We start from the raw sequence: 14,908 nt of genomic DNA, 5'->3' as shown, positions 1-14,908 counted from the left end.
ACTAACTCGGAAAAAAGTAACCAGCTAATTGTTAGTTCATAAATTAAAATTTTCAGTATCTTACCGAATTCACTTTTAAATATTTTTTCAAATTCAATTTTATTCTTGTTGGTTCTCAGAGGCTAATATGTATGGCTAAAATGATAAAACGATTGTTGTTTATCATTTTTTCAATTTAATTCCTGCATCAAGATAGCTCTTGGAAATGTGCCAAATAATTAGTAACTCTAGATGGTTAAATTTTCATTTCAATAAGAAGATATTTTTTAAATATCGCTTTATTGGCCATGTAGCTTTTAAGGAAGTTGAGTGTTTCACATTAAGCCAATCACCTAATATACCAATTCAGAATGGAGTAAAAGTGTTGACAACAAAATTGAAGTTTAAAAAAATAAATAAAAAATGGTGTTTTAATTTTTGAGAGAGAGATTTGCATTACTTTACATTTTATACTGTGTGTTTGTGCATGTATTTGTATTTGCACATGCAAATATCTATGAATGTGAAGGCTGAAGTTGTACAAGGTACAAGATGATCTAAGGTCAGCATGAAATGAAACTTAGATGTCTCTGCCTACCAGGTTCAGAAGTGTATACGTTCTGATTTGGGTATCTATGGTAATTTTGGACACAAATTGATTCTGTGGTAATTTAAAAAAGTTAAGATAATGGTCACCGACAGAGATGTATTTTTATGTTTAGGGATCTATGTGATGAACGTTTAGAAGCATGTGTGAAAGTCAGCTTGAAAATCCACGAAATCATATGTAAATTAATGAAAAAGGAGGACTTTACAGAAACTATTGCCACTTCGGTTGTGCTAATTAGCAAAATTGCTAAATTAAAAAAATCTTCATCAAAGGTATCAGTAAAAACAAATAATTGTGTACAACAACCATCGTAATGACTTCTGACATCAATACTGTACATTTTTGTAGATATTTTCATAATTCTAATTTTCTTAAACATGAATGTCCTGTTATTTATGTAAAACTTGGTAAGTGAAAAACTAGAATCTTTGAATCTGATTTTAAATTTGTATGTTCGAAAGCAAGCTTTTCTAATAAAACAGAATAAATAGATGGGATAAAAGAAGTTATGATAAAATTAGATAAGATTAAGGTTCGGATAAGATTAAGGTTCGGATAAGTGTCGATCATTACATTTTAATTGGATATCTTTTACAGTATTTAAGCATTTATTACAATGCTGGTTTAAGTTTAGAGCAGACATTTGTTTTTCAAAAACTAGGTTGCTGGTGAGCACTCTCAACGTGAGGAAGATCCAGGAATGCCATGTGTTGAATTAACAATGACTTTAACAACTACGAGAGAATGGCTAAAGGCTGTCCTCAGTTCAAAATCACTACTAAACCGAGCTACTTTTTTCAATCAAGATGAATTTCATGTAAGACAATTTTGAAATCCACTATATAAATGACCCTAATGGGGATGATGGCACATAATATTTTTATTTGTTAATTTGTGTTTTGAATATGATGTGTTACATTTTAACTGTTCAATGCTAGGATTTAATGAAATACTGTTAGTATCCCAAATGTGAATTGGCTGTTGTTATTGAAATATTAGTTGGCTATTGCCTCGTGGCTTTTCCTTTCTCTATCAGTTGGGCTATTATATAATTTCACATTACAAAATTTGAGATTAATTATGGGCAGAGAGGTGCTAGGAAACTATGAACTTTACCTTAAACTTGAGTGGCTACTGTCAGTTTGAAACACTGGTTTGGTGTTTTGAGAGGTCAATTATGACGCATATTAACTTCTGCTTTAGTAAGGACCTAGACTAGGTATGTTGCAAAACCTACCTGAATCGTCGCTGAGAATCTGCCCCAGCCCTTGGGCGCGATTTTGGTGCTGTTTAGAGGGGGCGGGTTTAAAACGCGATTTTTACTAGGCTGTTCCAATCGAAGATGTTCAGCCTAGTAAATCATTAACGAAAAATCGCTGAAAGACCCCGTCGCAAAAGGTATTATTAGTTTTATAGGCCTCGAATAATAGTTATAATAGTTTTAAAATCACTCTCTCAACCCGCGACCTCTCGCAGCCCCAGGGTTTTATAAAGCAAACAATTAAAGGTATGTACCTTATTTTTACATTAAAAGGGGCTTCTTAAGACCCCTTTATACAAAGTTTACTATAGCGAGTAGTTCATTTTGGGCTCTTTATATCCCGCAGTATTTTTCTGGGCATTTGAGGGCACAAATCCAGCGCAATGTGAACGTTCTAAACCAGCACGTTCAAACCACAGGAACCCACTAGAAAGCTGATTTAAAATGGACTTTAATTTACAGCAATTGAACACTAAATTCCTTCCATTTGGCCTATAAATTGATGTAAATGAGATTTAAAAATCATGTTTTATTGTGAATTATTTGTGAATATTATTTGGACACTTAGGCTATTTAAAAATGTTAATCATTTATTAAGAAATGGATAGATGTTTAGATCTAGTAATTGAAGTTTGAAATTAGCTACAAGTGGGTAACTAACTAATTATATGCTTTAATTTCAGGTCATCCAAGTAAGATTATTTTATATTTGTTTCAGAATGGTTCAATCTATGATAACTGAAAATGTCATTCTGTTCTCTTAATTTTTAAGAAGGTTATGGGCTTTTGACTGTCCATGATCACAGCTTTTTTGTTATGTCCATAGAAAATCAATAGGGAACAAGATGCTAATTTCTGAGTATGAAAATGGCCATAACTTTTTTATTACTTGAGATATGAAAGTGAATTAGGTGTCAAATTAAACTTCTTTTTATGCTTAACTGATGGGATAAATTGCAGACTTGATTTTTTAAATCTCAAAATTTTGTAACATTGCTACCTAGACTCACTCCAATTCACCTACTGCCACAACATACTGACAGCGGATGCGACCTCGCTGTCTTTCCACTCTGCGCTGGACAACAAGAACATGTGCATCAGGCTGTTGTTCATTAACTACAGTTTATCGCACATTAGTATCATCTCCTCTACACCTACTGTCTTATTGTTCATCCCTATGCAACTGGATCTTCGATATCCTCATTGGTAGACCTCAATTAGTATGAATTGACAACAACACTTTCCCCATGCTGACCATCAGCACGGGCACTCTCAGTCCTCTGCATTATCTGTACCCACGACTGTGTGGCCAGATTCCACTCCAATGCTAATAATGGCTAATTATGAATCAGAGTACAGGAGGGAGATTAATAATTTGGTTGAGCAGTGCTAGAACAACAATCTTGCTCTCATCTTTAGCAAGATCAAGGAGCTGATTATTAGCTTCAGGAAGGGAAATCCAAGGATTCATGAACCTGTCTTCATCAGTGGAAGGCAATAGAGCAAGTCAACAGCATGATGATCTGGTCTTTGTTCCAACACATTGATGATGTGGTCCTTACTCCCAACACATTGATGCAATTGCAAAGAAAGTTCATCAACGTTTCTATTTCCTATGAAGTTTGAGGAGATTTGATTTATTGCCATATATCCTCTTGTACTACTACGTTTACAGTGGAGAACAACCATGCCGACAGGCTGCATCACGCCTGGTTCAGTCACTTATATGCCCAAGAATATGGGAGACTGCAGAAAATGGTGGACATTGCTCAGACCATCATGTGTATTGAACTTACCGCCACCACCAAAGAAATCGACAGGAAGCGCTGACTCAGGAAGAATGCTAAAATCATTTAAAGACCAACACCACTCTGGGCTTATCTAGCTGCTATCTAGAAGCTCAGAACAATTTGAACTTTTTGTGCGTGCACTGTCAAATGCGGGAATGCTGAATGAGATGGAGTTATGATGATATTGTAGCTATGTTATGGTGATGGAGAGAATGAATAATGGGATTGTGGATGAGATAGCATTCTAGTAAGCTGCTTTTGTCCAGATATATGACCTTCTCTGCCTTAGTTGATGGAGCCCTCATACATGTTTCTGACATGTCTTCTTTTAACTTCCTGCTCCTCAGACAGATCAGAGATAGTTTCCTTGGTCCTCGGCTTTCACCCTATGAGCCACTGTATCCAACATATCTACATTTTAGTTAGCTCAGGGATCTTGCTATCAGTCTCATCTTCTCCTCTCCTTCCCTTACTGCTTTCCACAGAGACCACTCCCCTACACACCCAATTCCACTCACCCCTACCCACCCATCCTTCTTTGTCCTCTGGGACTTTCTCGTGCAACCATATGAGGTGTTACACCTCCCATTATCTCCTCTCACACTACTATTTAGAGATCTGAACCTTGGCAGAGACTTGCATGCATCTCCTCCAACGTGGTATATTACATTCAGTCCTTGTGATCTGGTCCCCTCTAGATCGGCAAGACCATGCAATTGACTGTGTAATCATTCTGCACAGCACCTGCTCACTATCTGCAATGCCCATGATGTCATTTCAACCCGCCCTCCCAATCTGTCACTCTCTGCAATCATACACCAACTAGAAGAACAATATCTCACAATTCTGCTTTGATAGCTTACATACTTATTGGTAAGAACATGATTTTCCAATTTGAGGTATCTTGAACACCCTGCGTTTCTAACTCCCACCTGTCTATCCAGGTTCTCTCTCTCTCTCTCTCTCTCTCTCTCTCTCTCTCTCTCTCTCTCTCTCTCTTTGTTCACATGTTTCCATCCTTCACCCCTCTCCCCCCCACCATCTTGTTAACCAGAGTCATTACTCTCCCCCACTTGGTTCCATCTGCCCATCACCCACATAGCTCAGTTATGAATCCTGATTGATTTGGGTTGAAGGGCCTGTTTCTCTGCTGCATTACTATCTTAATTTAATACTTTATTTTCTCTTGTGTAACCTTTCCTATTCCGGATCCATTGATTCCATCTGTCCATTGATGCTTTTATCTGGTTCCATCTATAACTGACATCCCTCCCTTTCCCACTCCCACAGATTTGTCCATTATCCGACTCTTTCATTGTGTTCCACCTATCACCCGCATGCTTCTACGTTACCCACCTCTTCCATTTCTATATGCTAGTTATCTTCCCTACACACTTACTCTTGATGCAGGGTCACGATCCAAAACTTTAACCATCACTTTGCTTCCACAGATGCTGTTTGACCTGCTAAGTTCCTTCAGCAGTTTATTTGTTTTCTCACAGAAAATTATGGCATCTCCTCTTGATTATGTAATCTGATGCCACTCAATTGAATTGAATAATTTTTAAACATATACAAGTAAAACTTTTTTATTTGCCTATTTGTAAAGGTATGGATTACCCTTACAACCTTAGACCTTGGAAATACAGAATGGACTTCTTTTTGGATGAAAGGACTCTTGAGTGAGCTAGAAGGGCGAATGAAGAAGGTAGTGTATAATGTCAAATGCTCGAATGTTATGAAGATATTTTTAAACTGCAGTATTTATCGATTGTTCCTCACCTTTGCTTAATACCAACTAATATTGAATTCAATTTTAATTGGAGCCAGCGAGTCTGTTGTCTGGTCCTGATGTGTTAATCATGGTTAGAGTATGGTTTCAGCTTATTTAACAATTGCAAGAAGATAAGAAAGCAGTGAGGCAAGGTTAAATTCTCATTTGATATTTCTCATGCATTTCCCAACAGGATTACTAGAACAATGAAATTACTCAACTCAGAAGTCAGACAAATATATTAGTATTCTTGAATTGTGCATCACAATGTACATTTTCTCAATAAACTGCTATGAGAGCTCTGCATTGTTGAGGCGTATTCTTAGGAAATGAAATTAATCTTAATTGTATAAAAGCCAATCACTAAATATTAATACTCTGCAAAGTGATATATAGCTATATATATTGTGGTAATTCTGTTGGCATATTTATTGGTCTGAAAGAATAGAATGAATGAACAATAAACAGCTTCTTGGTTTTTTTTTAGGCATACCACATCCATTTTGTTCTGCAATTTCTTTTGTGTTCTAATAATTTCAGATTAAGTAAAACAATAACAAATATTATTTTTCTATGTTTTTAATCAGGAAAAACCAATCCAACAGATAGAAATCTACTGCAAAAAGATTGAGGAGATAAGAAATTTGCAGCCTTTGATTGCAGAGTGCTTTGAGAAGTGCGCACTTGATGCTGTTTATATTATATGTCAGGTATTGTCATTGCAAAATAATAATTAAAAATATATAGCTAATATTTATTCTTTTGAAAGGCTGATGCAAACTTTATAAATTTACCCTTCCAGGACAAGTCTGAAGCTCAACTTTTAGAAAGATTGTGGAATTATAATTTGACCAAATTTGGGAAATTGGTGTCAACAATAATTGAAAATTCATGGGAAAAAGACTACAGTGGAATGTTTTCGGATGATCCTGATTCAGTTCTCCAGCATTTACTTAACTGGTCAGCAGCAAAGACAATTTTTCAGTTACTTGGTAAGCTAACAATTTTGGTATGTTTAATAAATCTAGTTGGTCATAACAAATTGTTAGTGATGGCAGCCTTGACACTCGTGGAGCCAGTCATCCACCAGTTTATTATAACTTTAGTGTATTTTACTGTCTCTGGCTATTAAAGTTGTTGTGCGGACCAGAAATTGTCCATGAACTTCTGTATAGCTATGTAGCATGAGAATTTTATCAAATGAAAAAATTGTGATTTCCCCCGCATTTTTAATTCATAGTCAAACAGCATGGAAATAAGCACAAGATCAATTTGTCTATACTAACTAAGATGCCCATCTAAGCTCGTCTCTTTCAAACACCACATCCTTGTCTCTTTCAAACAACGCAAACAAGTCTTTGGCTATTATATCTACCAGTACTGAAGAAACCCATTTTACATGTCTGAACTTTAGTTATTGCCAATATCAAATTTTGACTTGGCTATATTAAACTGTTATACAGGCAACCCTCGTTGTAACTGACCATGGGGGAGAATGGTGTATCATTATTGCCAATTGCCCATTATAACAGAGTAAAGTATTATCATTCTATGTAGTTGAAACAAAGAATGCAAATGACGATTAACCCACAAAAGGACACAAAATACTGCAGTAACAGCAGGCCAGGTAACACCACTGGAGACTGTGTATAGATGCTGTGTTTCTCCAGCACTTTGTGACGTTTCACCATAAAACCAGGCACGGATGCCGCTGGTCTGCAACACGGTCTTCTCCCACTAAACGGTCTGGTGACATAACCGTTGTTGTGGCTGATGTTGTAGCCCATGGCGTGCAGTGCTTTCTTCAGGCCGCTGCCACCGGCAAGACGCGCTCACTCAACATGGAGTTCTCCCCCCACCTGCCTACCACCAACTTTTTCAGTTTGGGAGTGCTACACCCTGATTTTCTTACACTATAATTGTTATTCCCCATCAGGCTCTCGAGGGACATCTATATTAGTTTCAAAATGCTGGTTTCCTCTCCAAGTGCCTGAAACATCATTGACAAAAGCAGTGATTTTTCAACTTGGGTACTCAAACTATAGGGGGTTATAATTTTTTTTAAATAGTGGAGCCAGTTCAGTCAAAACTTAAAGATGTAATTGGATATGCCTTGTTCTGGGACCATTGGGCTATTTCAGTCTCCTTAAACGGAGCAACCAGATATATCATCAAGCATTTGTAGGGCTTTCCTGTTTTACTGGACATGAACCTGTGCTGGTTTCATTCAAAAGATATGGTAACAACTTGTCAAGACAAATGGAGGCAAGGTGGTGCAGTGGTAGAGTTGTTGCCTTACAGCCTCAAAGGCCCGGGCTCAGTCCAGACTGCGGTGCTGTCTTTCCGCGCTGTATCTCTAAATTAAACTGAGTGATTGCACATGATTCATGTAGGTTATATTTTACCTTTAGATAACTATAAAAGTAGGAGTAATCGTGAGCAAAAGTAGTTGTGTCATATTCAATTTCAATTTTTACCAACTTAATGTTTGAATGTTGCTTTTATAAACATAAATTGGTTCTAAATTTCTGATTCTGCATCAACCTTTATCTGGGACAATTTTATCCTATTTAAAAAAAATATAGGAATAGATAACAAAGTCACTGAACAGCTCTCAAATAAAGCTAAAGATTTGATGGCACTGGCGGTTCAAATATTCCAACGTGTGATGAGGGACCTTTTGGATGGCTCTATCAAAATAAAATATTTAGAGTGGATCTTAAAGAAGAAGGACAACTTTATGGCTTTGCATAAGACAAGTAAGTTGTTTTTATTGAACAAGAACATATCTCTTTATGAAAATGCCAAAAATAAATGCATGAGTTTTTATATGAGCTTTTTTGTTTTGCAGAGCAAGGTGAATCATTCAAAGAAATAAATCTACGTCAGGTATTGACTTGGCGACAAAAGGAATTGAATAGATTCTTTGAAGAACGTAATTGGGTGGATAGTTTCTTGAAAATGTGCCATAAAATTGATGAACATGTGAAAGGTAACATTTTTATGCATTACCTTTTATTTACATCTTAATACATTTTCTGAAAGATTTTGGATTAAGGGTTTTGAAGTTACAATCATCGTGTTTGGAAAGGAAGTTTTAAAAGATGACACATGATACTTTCCCCTGCAACTGCAGGAGATGCAACACCTGTCCCCATACCTCCTCCCTTGAGTCCGTCCAGGGACACTGACAGTCCTATCAGGTGAGGCAGAGGTTCCCTTGTACCTCCTCCAACCTCATCTACTGTATCTGCTGTTCCTGGTGTGGACTCCTGTATATTAGCAAGACGTAGCGCAGGCTCGGCTATCGTTTTGCGGAACACCACCACTCAGTCTGCCTAGATCTACATGATCTCCCGGTTGTTAAACACTTTAACTCCCCCTCCCATCCCCATACTGACAAATCTGTCCTGTGTCTCCTCCAATGTCAGAGTGAGGCCCAATGCAAATTGGAGAAACAGCACCTCATTTTGCACCTCTCTCTCCATCCCTCCTCCTAGTTCTCCGATTAGTTTTGCTGATCTCCAGATTAAATGTTACTGATTATATGCCTCATTGTCACCTTTCCCTCTGCTAAAAATGATTCTTTATCGTCATCCCTTTTTGATCTTTCCATTTCACACCTTACCCCTCCATATCTCTGTCTCTCTCTCTCTCTCCCCTGACTCTCAATCTAAAGAAGGGGTCTTGACCCGAAACATCATCCATTCCTTCTCTCCAGAGATGATGCCGGTCCTAGTTACTCTAACATTTTGTGTCTTATCTTCGGTGTAAACCAATATCTGCGGTTCCTTCCTACACATGATTTACTAGGCTGATCACGTGTTTACTAGGCTGATCTTCGTATCCGGTATGTGAGTATTGGATCTGATTGTATGTCTCTCATTGGGTACTCGCAGGGGGAATATATTTTCATAAGAGAGCACAATCCCTCATTTTAAAACATTGTATATTTAATATTAGTTGCTCCAGAATAAATTTAAACTGAGACTCGCTAATATGCCTGTCATGTTTAAGACAGTATAGAATTAGTAGTTGCACATTTATTTTACTGGGGAAAAAAAAAATTAAGATTCAATGTAGGAAGAAAGCTGTTGTATTTCTCTAAAATATTAACCTGATTTTCCCTTTAATTATAGTGGCAATCGATGATCTTAAAAATTTGTTTGATCATGATGTTCGAGAAATGAAGCTGAATGAAGTTGTGATGATAGAGCAGATTGGTGCTCAGTATATTGTACCATACATCCCTATGGTTAGTTATTTCTCCTTAAGTGAAGAGATAAAACAAATGGCAAGTGCCATTGACCGCTTCAAAGACAGCTACATTTTACAAATGTGCTGGGAAAAAGAGGCACACCATATCTATGTTAGCAATGAACAACAGAACGAACCACCGCTGTCTCTTGAAGAAGCTTGTACCATGATTTGGAATCCGTGTTTTGACCAGTATAAGGACATTTTTGTAAAAGTAAAGGAGGCCAGTCTTACTTTTGCAGAGGTTGATAACATATTTAAAGACTATCATGATCGATATGAAGAACTGAGAAGTGATTTCAAGATTATGTGTAGAATAGACGGCAATACTAAGGATAACTGGATTGAAGAGCGAATCCGACAAATTAAGGAATACCATCAACTACACTTGGCTGTTGAATCTGCCCAAATGATTGCAAAAGTGCAGAGTGTTCTTAACCTTACTGGAAACTTCACTGTTCTGGAAACGTTACTAAATGTGGTGAGTATGAATATTTCCTATTAAGTTTTTATCCTCTTAAGATATTGAATGTTGAATGGGCTAAGATTTCAAATGAAGCCATTTTCACTCCCAAATTGAATATTAGTACCATTGTTCTTAATCCAAAAAACTTGCTTTGCTGATGTTGACAAAGTCCTGTTCGATCTTTCTTGCACAGTTGGAGGCTCAGTGCCTCTGTGTACACTCTGAAGGTGGCTGCAAGGGGAAATGAGGCTGTTCCTCGAACCTTCTGTGATGTGTGAATGCCAAATCTCCTAGATTTTGTCTTTGCCATAAAAGGCCAGGGTAGCATTGCAGTGTCCTTTGTCGAAGCACAACAAAGGATGCTTTGCTTATGTTACATCATGGATGCTTGCTGAGACAGGTATTCTGCAGGGAGAAGATTATAACTTCTGGAAAAGTGCACTTTACTCTGGCTGAAACCCACTTAGTCTTCAAGTGTAACAAGCTGCCCTTTGCCAAATGTAGATCTATACACTCCAAGTTCTAAAAATGTGCGTTGAGGGTTTCATTGAAAGTTGGTATGGCTACCACAAACACTCTCTGAGTGGCAGATTATTAAGATCCTCCTGCCACTGCAAATTAAGAGGCCACAATCTTATTATCTCAGCATTTATGGAATCAATGTAAAATAAAAATTGGATTAATGCTAAATAAAATCATGTAAGTAATTGGAATTATGCTGTGAAAGTTTATATATATTTTACTTTTATGAATAAGGTTTGTTTTTGGAAAATGTCAACAATGTTCCTACTTCAAATCCTAGTATTCATGTATAGCTTAACTGTGATGCTTCCAAGTAATTGATAATTTGATTTGTAGCCCAACAAAACTTGGAAAAGCAGGTATTTTGAACATCTGAAATAAACTGCAGATGTTGGAAGTTTGGATAATAGCAGTTCTCTTGTAGCAGCAAATCCTGATGCCCTGTTCATAATTTCTGGTGACTTCACTCAAACATACTTTAGGAATGTACTCCCCAAATATCGTCAGCACGTCTCTGGTTACAGAGTGCTAACACCCTAGACTTCTGTTGCAACACCATCAAGTATGCCTATTCACTGCATCTACTACCAAAAGGGTTGGTTTCTGCAATTTAGATAAAGAAGTGAGGAGGTGGGGAGAAGAGAGGTAATCTACTATAATTTAACAGAAGGGGGATTTGTATTCTATTATTGTTTGATATTGCAATAGAATTACGATTAACATGCATTTTTTTTGTTAGTTTTAGCAACAAGTAAAATAGCAATATGCCTGTGTTCCAGAACAAATTATATTGATGTTGTCTGAAGTAAGAAAGAATAGTAGAGGTAGTAGTATATATTTTATTTTGAACATGTAAAACAAAAAAAGTTAAACGAAGCAAAATAACAATAAAATGAAATGAACAATAAACCTATACACAACTCATTAAATAACTTCTCATAAATATCACAAATTAAGTCTTACATGTTCTAAAAGGAGTAGGAGGAAGTATACACTTATTTATTCCTACCCCTTCTCCGCTACTCATCAATTAATTCACAAACTTTATCATTTACACACACACACATATATCTATATTACTAAAAGTCTGATCTTGACCACTTCCTGTTGTTCTGTATATTGATTTTAGAAAAAGCGCAGCCACTTACGGCTGTGATTTTTGGCCATCTTACTCAGAGTCCCTCTCCGCTGCGCAGAACGAGAGAATTTTTCCCATCGATGAAAAATAAAAGAGTTTAAAAAACGTCGAGGTTCTCTCTCCTGAAGGCCACGCCCCTGCCGGAGAGACTATAAAACCCGGGAGTGCCTCAGTCAGTCTCTGCAAAATGGGGGAGCGAGAGGATCACATCTCTAAGTCTGAGCTGTGAAAAACACTGAACACATGTCTACTAAACTGTGAGTGGTTTTTACTGACCTGTCAGTGCCCTTAATGTGGTTTGAAAATATAGTTTGGAAATGATAAAGCCGTGTTGCGTTTGGTTCAGGTGCCGCGGATTTTTCCCATCGATGAAAAATAAAAGAGTTATTATGTTTAGTTTAAAAACGTCATGTCAATCCCGTCATATATATATATATCATATACATACACATATATATATATATATATATATATATATATATATATATATATATATATATATATATATATATATATATATATATATATATATATATATATATATATATATATACACACACACACCTTGAAATTCCATATATATGACTGGTTGTCAGAGGGATAGTATGGACATTGTGGGCTGAATTGATTCTTGAGATGGTAGCTCAGTCACTGAGACCACACACAGACACTCACTCACTCACTCACCCTATATATGGCATTAAACTTTCTTGGATACTCACATGGCTGAGCGTGACTTCTCCACTTTGGGGCTTCCTCAGTCAGCGGCACTTCCGCAAACAGCGTGACCTCTGCACTTACTGGAAATTACGCAATCAGCGCAACCTGTCCACTAAGCGGAAGTCACAAAATGAGCGGGACTTTTGAACCAAGCACAGTCAGACCTAATGAAGCATTTATTCCTTACAAACACAGTCGGACCTAATGAAGCATTGCAGTTTCAAGCACAGGCAGGGCAGCATGCCAAACAACTCATGGCATTGTCATTAAGTGCTAACAAATCATTAATTGCAAGTACATTGCAGACTCACAGTTCAGTTGATTCACAGCTTAGAATGATAGTTGTGGCATCCCCCTCACGATCTTGCAGAGTGACTGAGCCATGTCCTGCCCCCCGGAAGCGGCGTGACCTTCATCACGGTGATTGACAGGGGAGAGGATCTCAAATTTTTTAAACACTCATAACTTTCTTATTCTTCACGATGTGAAAAATCCTCGGGGCCTGCTCAGCGGAGGAGGACTGTGAATAAGGTGGCCAAAAACCATAGCGATATATGGTGCCGTTTTTTTTCTAAAAATCAATATACAGCGCAGGCAGGAAGTGGTCAAGATAATAATAATAATAATAAATTTTATTTATGGGCGCCTTTCAAGAATCTCAAGGACACCTTACAAAAATTTAGCAGGTAGAGGAAAAACATGTAAGGGGAATTAAATAAATAGTAGAGACATGACTAGTACACAAAGTAAAGACATAATTCAATACAAAACACAATAATAAGGCAATTAATGCACAGATGAAAAGGGAGGGGGACGTGGGGCTAAGGATAGGCAGAGGTGAAGAGATGGGTCTTGAGGCGGGACTGGAAGATGGTGAGGGACACGGAATTGCGGATCAGTTGAGGGAGGGAGTTCCAGAGCCTGGGAGCTGCCCTGGAGAAGGCTCTGTCCCCTAAACTGCGGAGGTTGGACTTGTGGGTGGAGAGGAGACCGGCTGCTGTGGATCTGAGGGACCGTGAGGGTTGGTAGTGGGAGAGGAGGTCAGTGAGATATGGAGGGGGGGGGGGGGGGGGGGGCAGATGGTGGAGGGCTTTGTAGGTGAGGATCAAGATTTTGTAGGTGATCCGGTGGGAGATAGGAAGCCAGTGAGACTTTTCATTATTTATATATATATATATATATATATATATATATATATATATATATATATACATATACATATATATATATATATAAATATACATATATATACACACACACACACGCACGCGCACACACACACGCATTATATACTAGACTAAGTGGGACCCGTCGGGTCCCATGTTCACACGGGAGGGCTGGTCCCCCAACGCAATATTCCACCCTCTCCACCACTTCCAATATTGGTGGCCAGTTTAGGGGTGGGAGGGGGGCGGGGGCTTTCTGGAGCGCTAGTATGGGTATTGTGGACTGAAGGGATTGGTTTCCAGAGGGCTAGCATGGACATTGTGGGCCAAATGGATTCTTGCGGTGGCAGCTCAGTCATTCAAGCCTGATGTGCTGGCAGCTCACTCACGGCTGGTGGGCTGGCAGTTCACTCGCAGCTATTCTTTGAAATTCCATTTCAAGCAGGGTGCAAGGCCACCAAATTCAAATGCAGTTTCCTACCATTTCAAGCAGGGTGCAAGACCACCAAATTCAAGTGCAGTTTCGTACCACTTCAAGCAGGGTGCAAGGCCACCAAATGCTAGTGCAGTTTCATGCCATTTCAAGCAGGGTGCAAGGCCACCAAATTCAAGTGCAGTTTCATACCATTTCATGCAGGGTGCAAGGCCACCACATTCAAATGCAGTTTCATACCATTTCATGCAGGGTGCAAGGCCACCAAATTCAAATGCTGTTTCATACCATTTCATGCGGGGTGCAAGGCCACCACATTCAAATGCAGTTTCATACCATTTCAAGCAGGTGAAACCACCATAAAACACCACATAAACACTATACTCACAGTTCAGTAGACATTCAGTGTGTTCAGTTGATTCACAGCTCAGACAGAGTCGTGACCTCTCCCTCCCCCATCTTGCAGAGACTGAGCCTCACCCACACTTCCGGGTTTTATAATCCCTCCCTCCACCCACCAGAAGGGGCCGGGCCTCCCTGGTGTGATTGACAGGAGAGAGATTCTCAACATTTTTCAAACACTAATAACACTTTTATTTTTCATTGATGGGAAGAATCCTCTGCACCTGATGAGTGGAGGGGGACTGAATAAGATGGCTAAAAACCACAGCAGTAAGTGGTAGCGTTTTATCTAAAATCAATATACAGTGCAAACGGGAAGTTGTCAAGTTTAGACTTTTAATCATCTGCTTTATTTCAAACCAACCACCACCAACCATTTTCTGTGCTTTA

The 14,908-nt window shown here is 38.3% G+C and overlaps 1 protein-coding gene across 2 annotated transcripts in view; it reads left to right on the top strand.

The window, feature by feature from the left end:
* Positions 1-14,908, top strand: part of rnf213a (ring finger protein 213a) — a 134,508-nt gene that overhangs the window by 29,069 nt on the left and 90,531 nt on the right. For both annotated transcript variants that reach the window (XM_055653841.1, XM_055653840.1), the window contains exons 12-19: positions 702-861; positions 1,251-1,406; positions 5,250-5,348; positions 6,002-6,124; positions 6,217-6,406; positions 8,000-8,173; positions 8,266-8,406; positions 9,554-10,152. In XM_055653841.1, the coding sequence (XP_055509816.1) occupies positions 702-861; positions 1,251-1,406; positions 5,250-5,348; positions 6,002-6,124; positions 6,217-6,406; positions 8,000-8,173; positions 8,266-8,406; positions 9,554-10,152 (1,642 nt within the window). The remainder of the gene's footprint in view (positions 1-701; positions 862-1,250; positions 1,407-5,249; positions 5,349-6,001; positions 6,125-6,216; positions 6,407-7,999; positions 8,174-8,265; positions 8,407-9,553; positions 10,153-14,908) is intronic.

The sequence above is a fragment of the Leucoraja erinacea genome, chromosome 23 (assembly GCF_028641065.1).
Source record: "Leucoraja erinacea ecotype New England chromosome 23, Leri_hhj_1, whole genome shotgun sequence".
Taxonomy (NCBI): domain Eukaryota; kingdom Metazoa; phylum Chordata; class Chondrichthyes; order Rajiformes; family Rajidae; genus Leucoraja; species Leucoraja erinaceus.
Note: the sequence above shows the minus strand (reverse complement) of the source record. Positions and strands in the feature narration are given on the sequence as shown.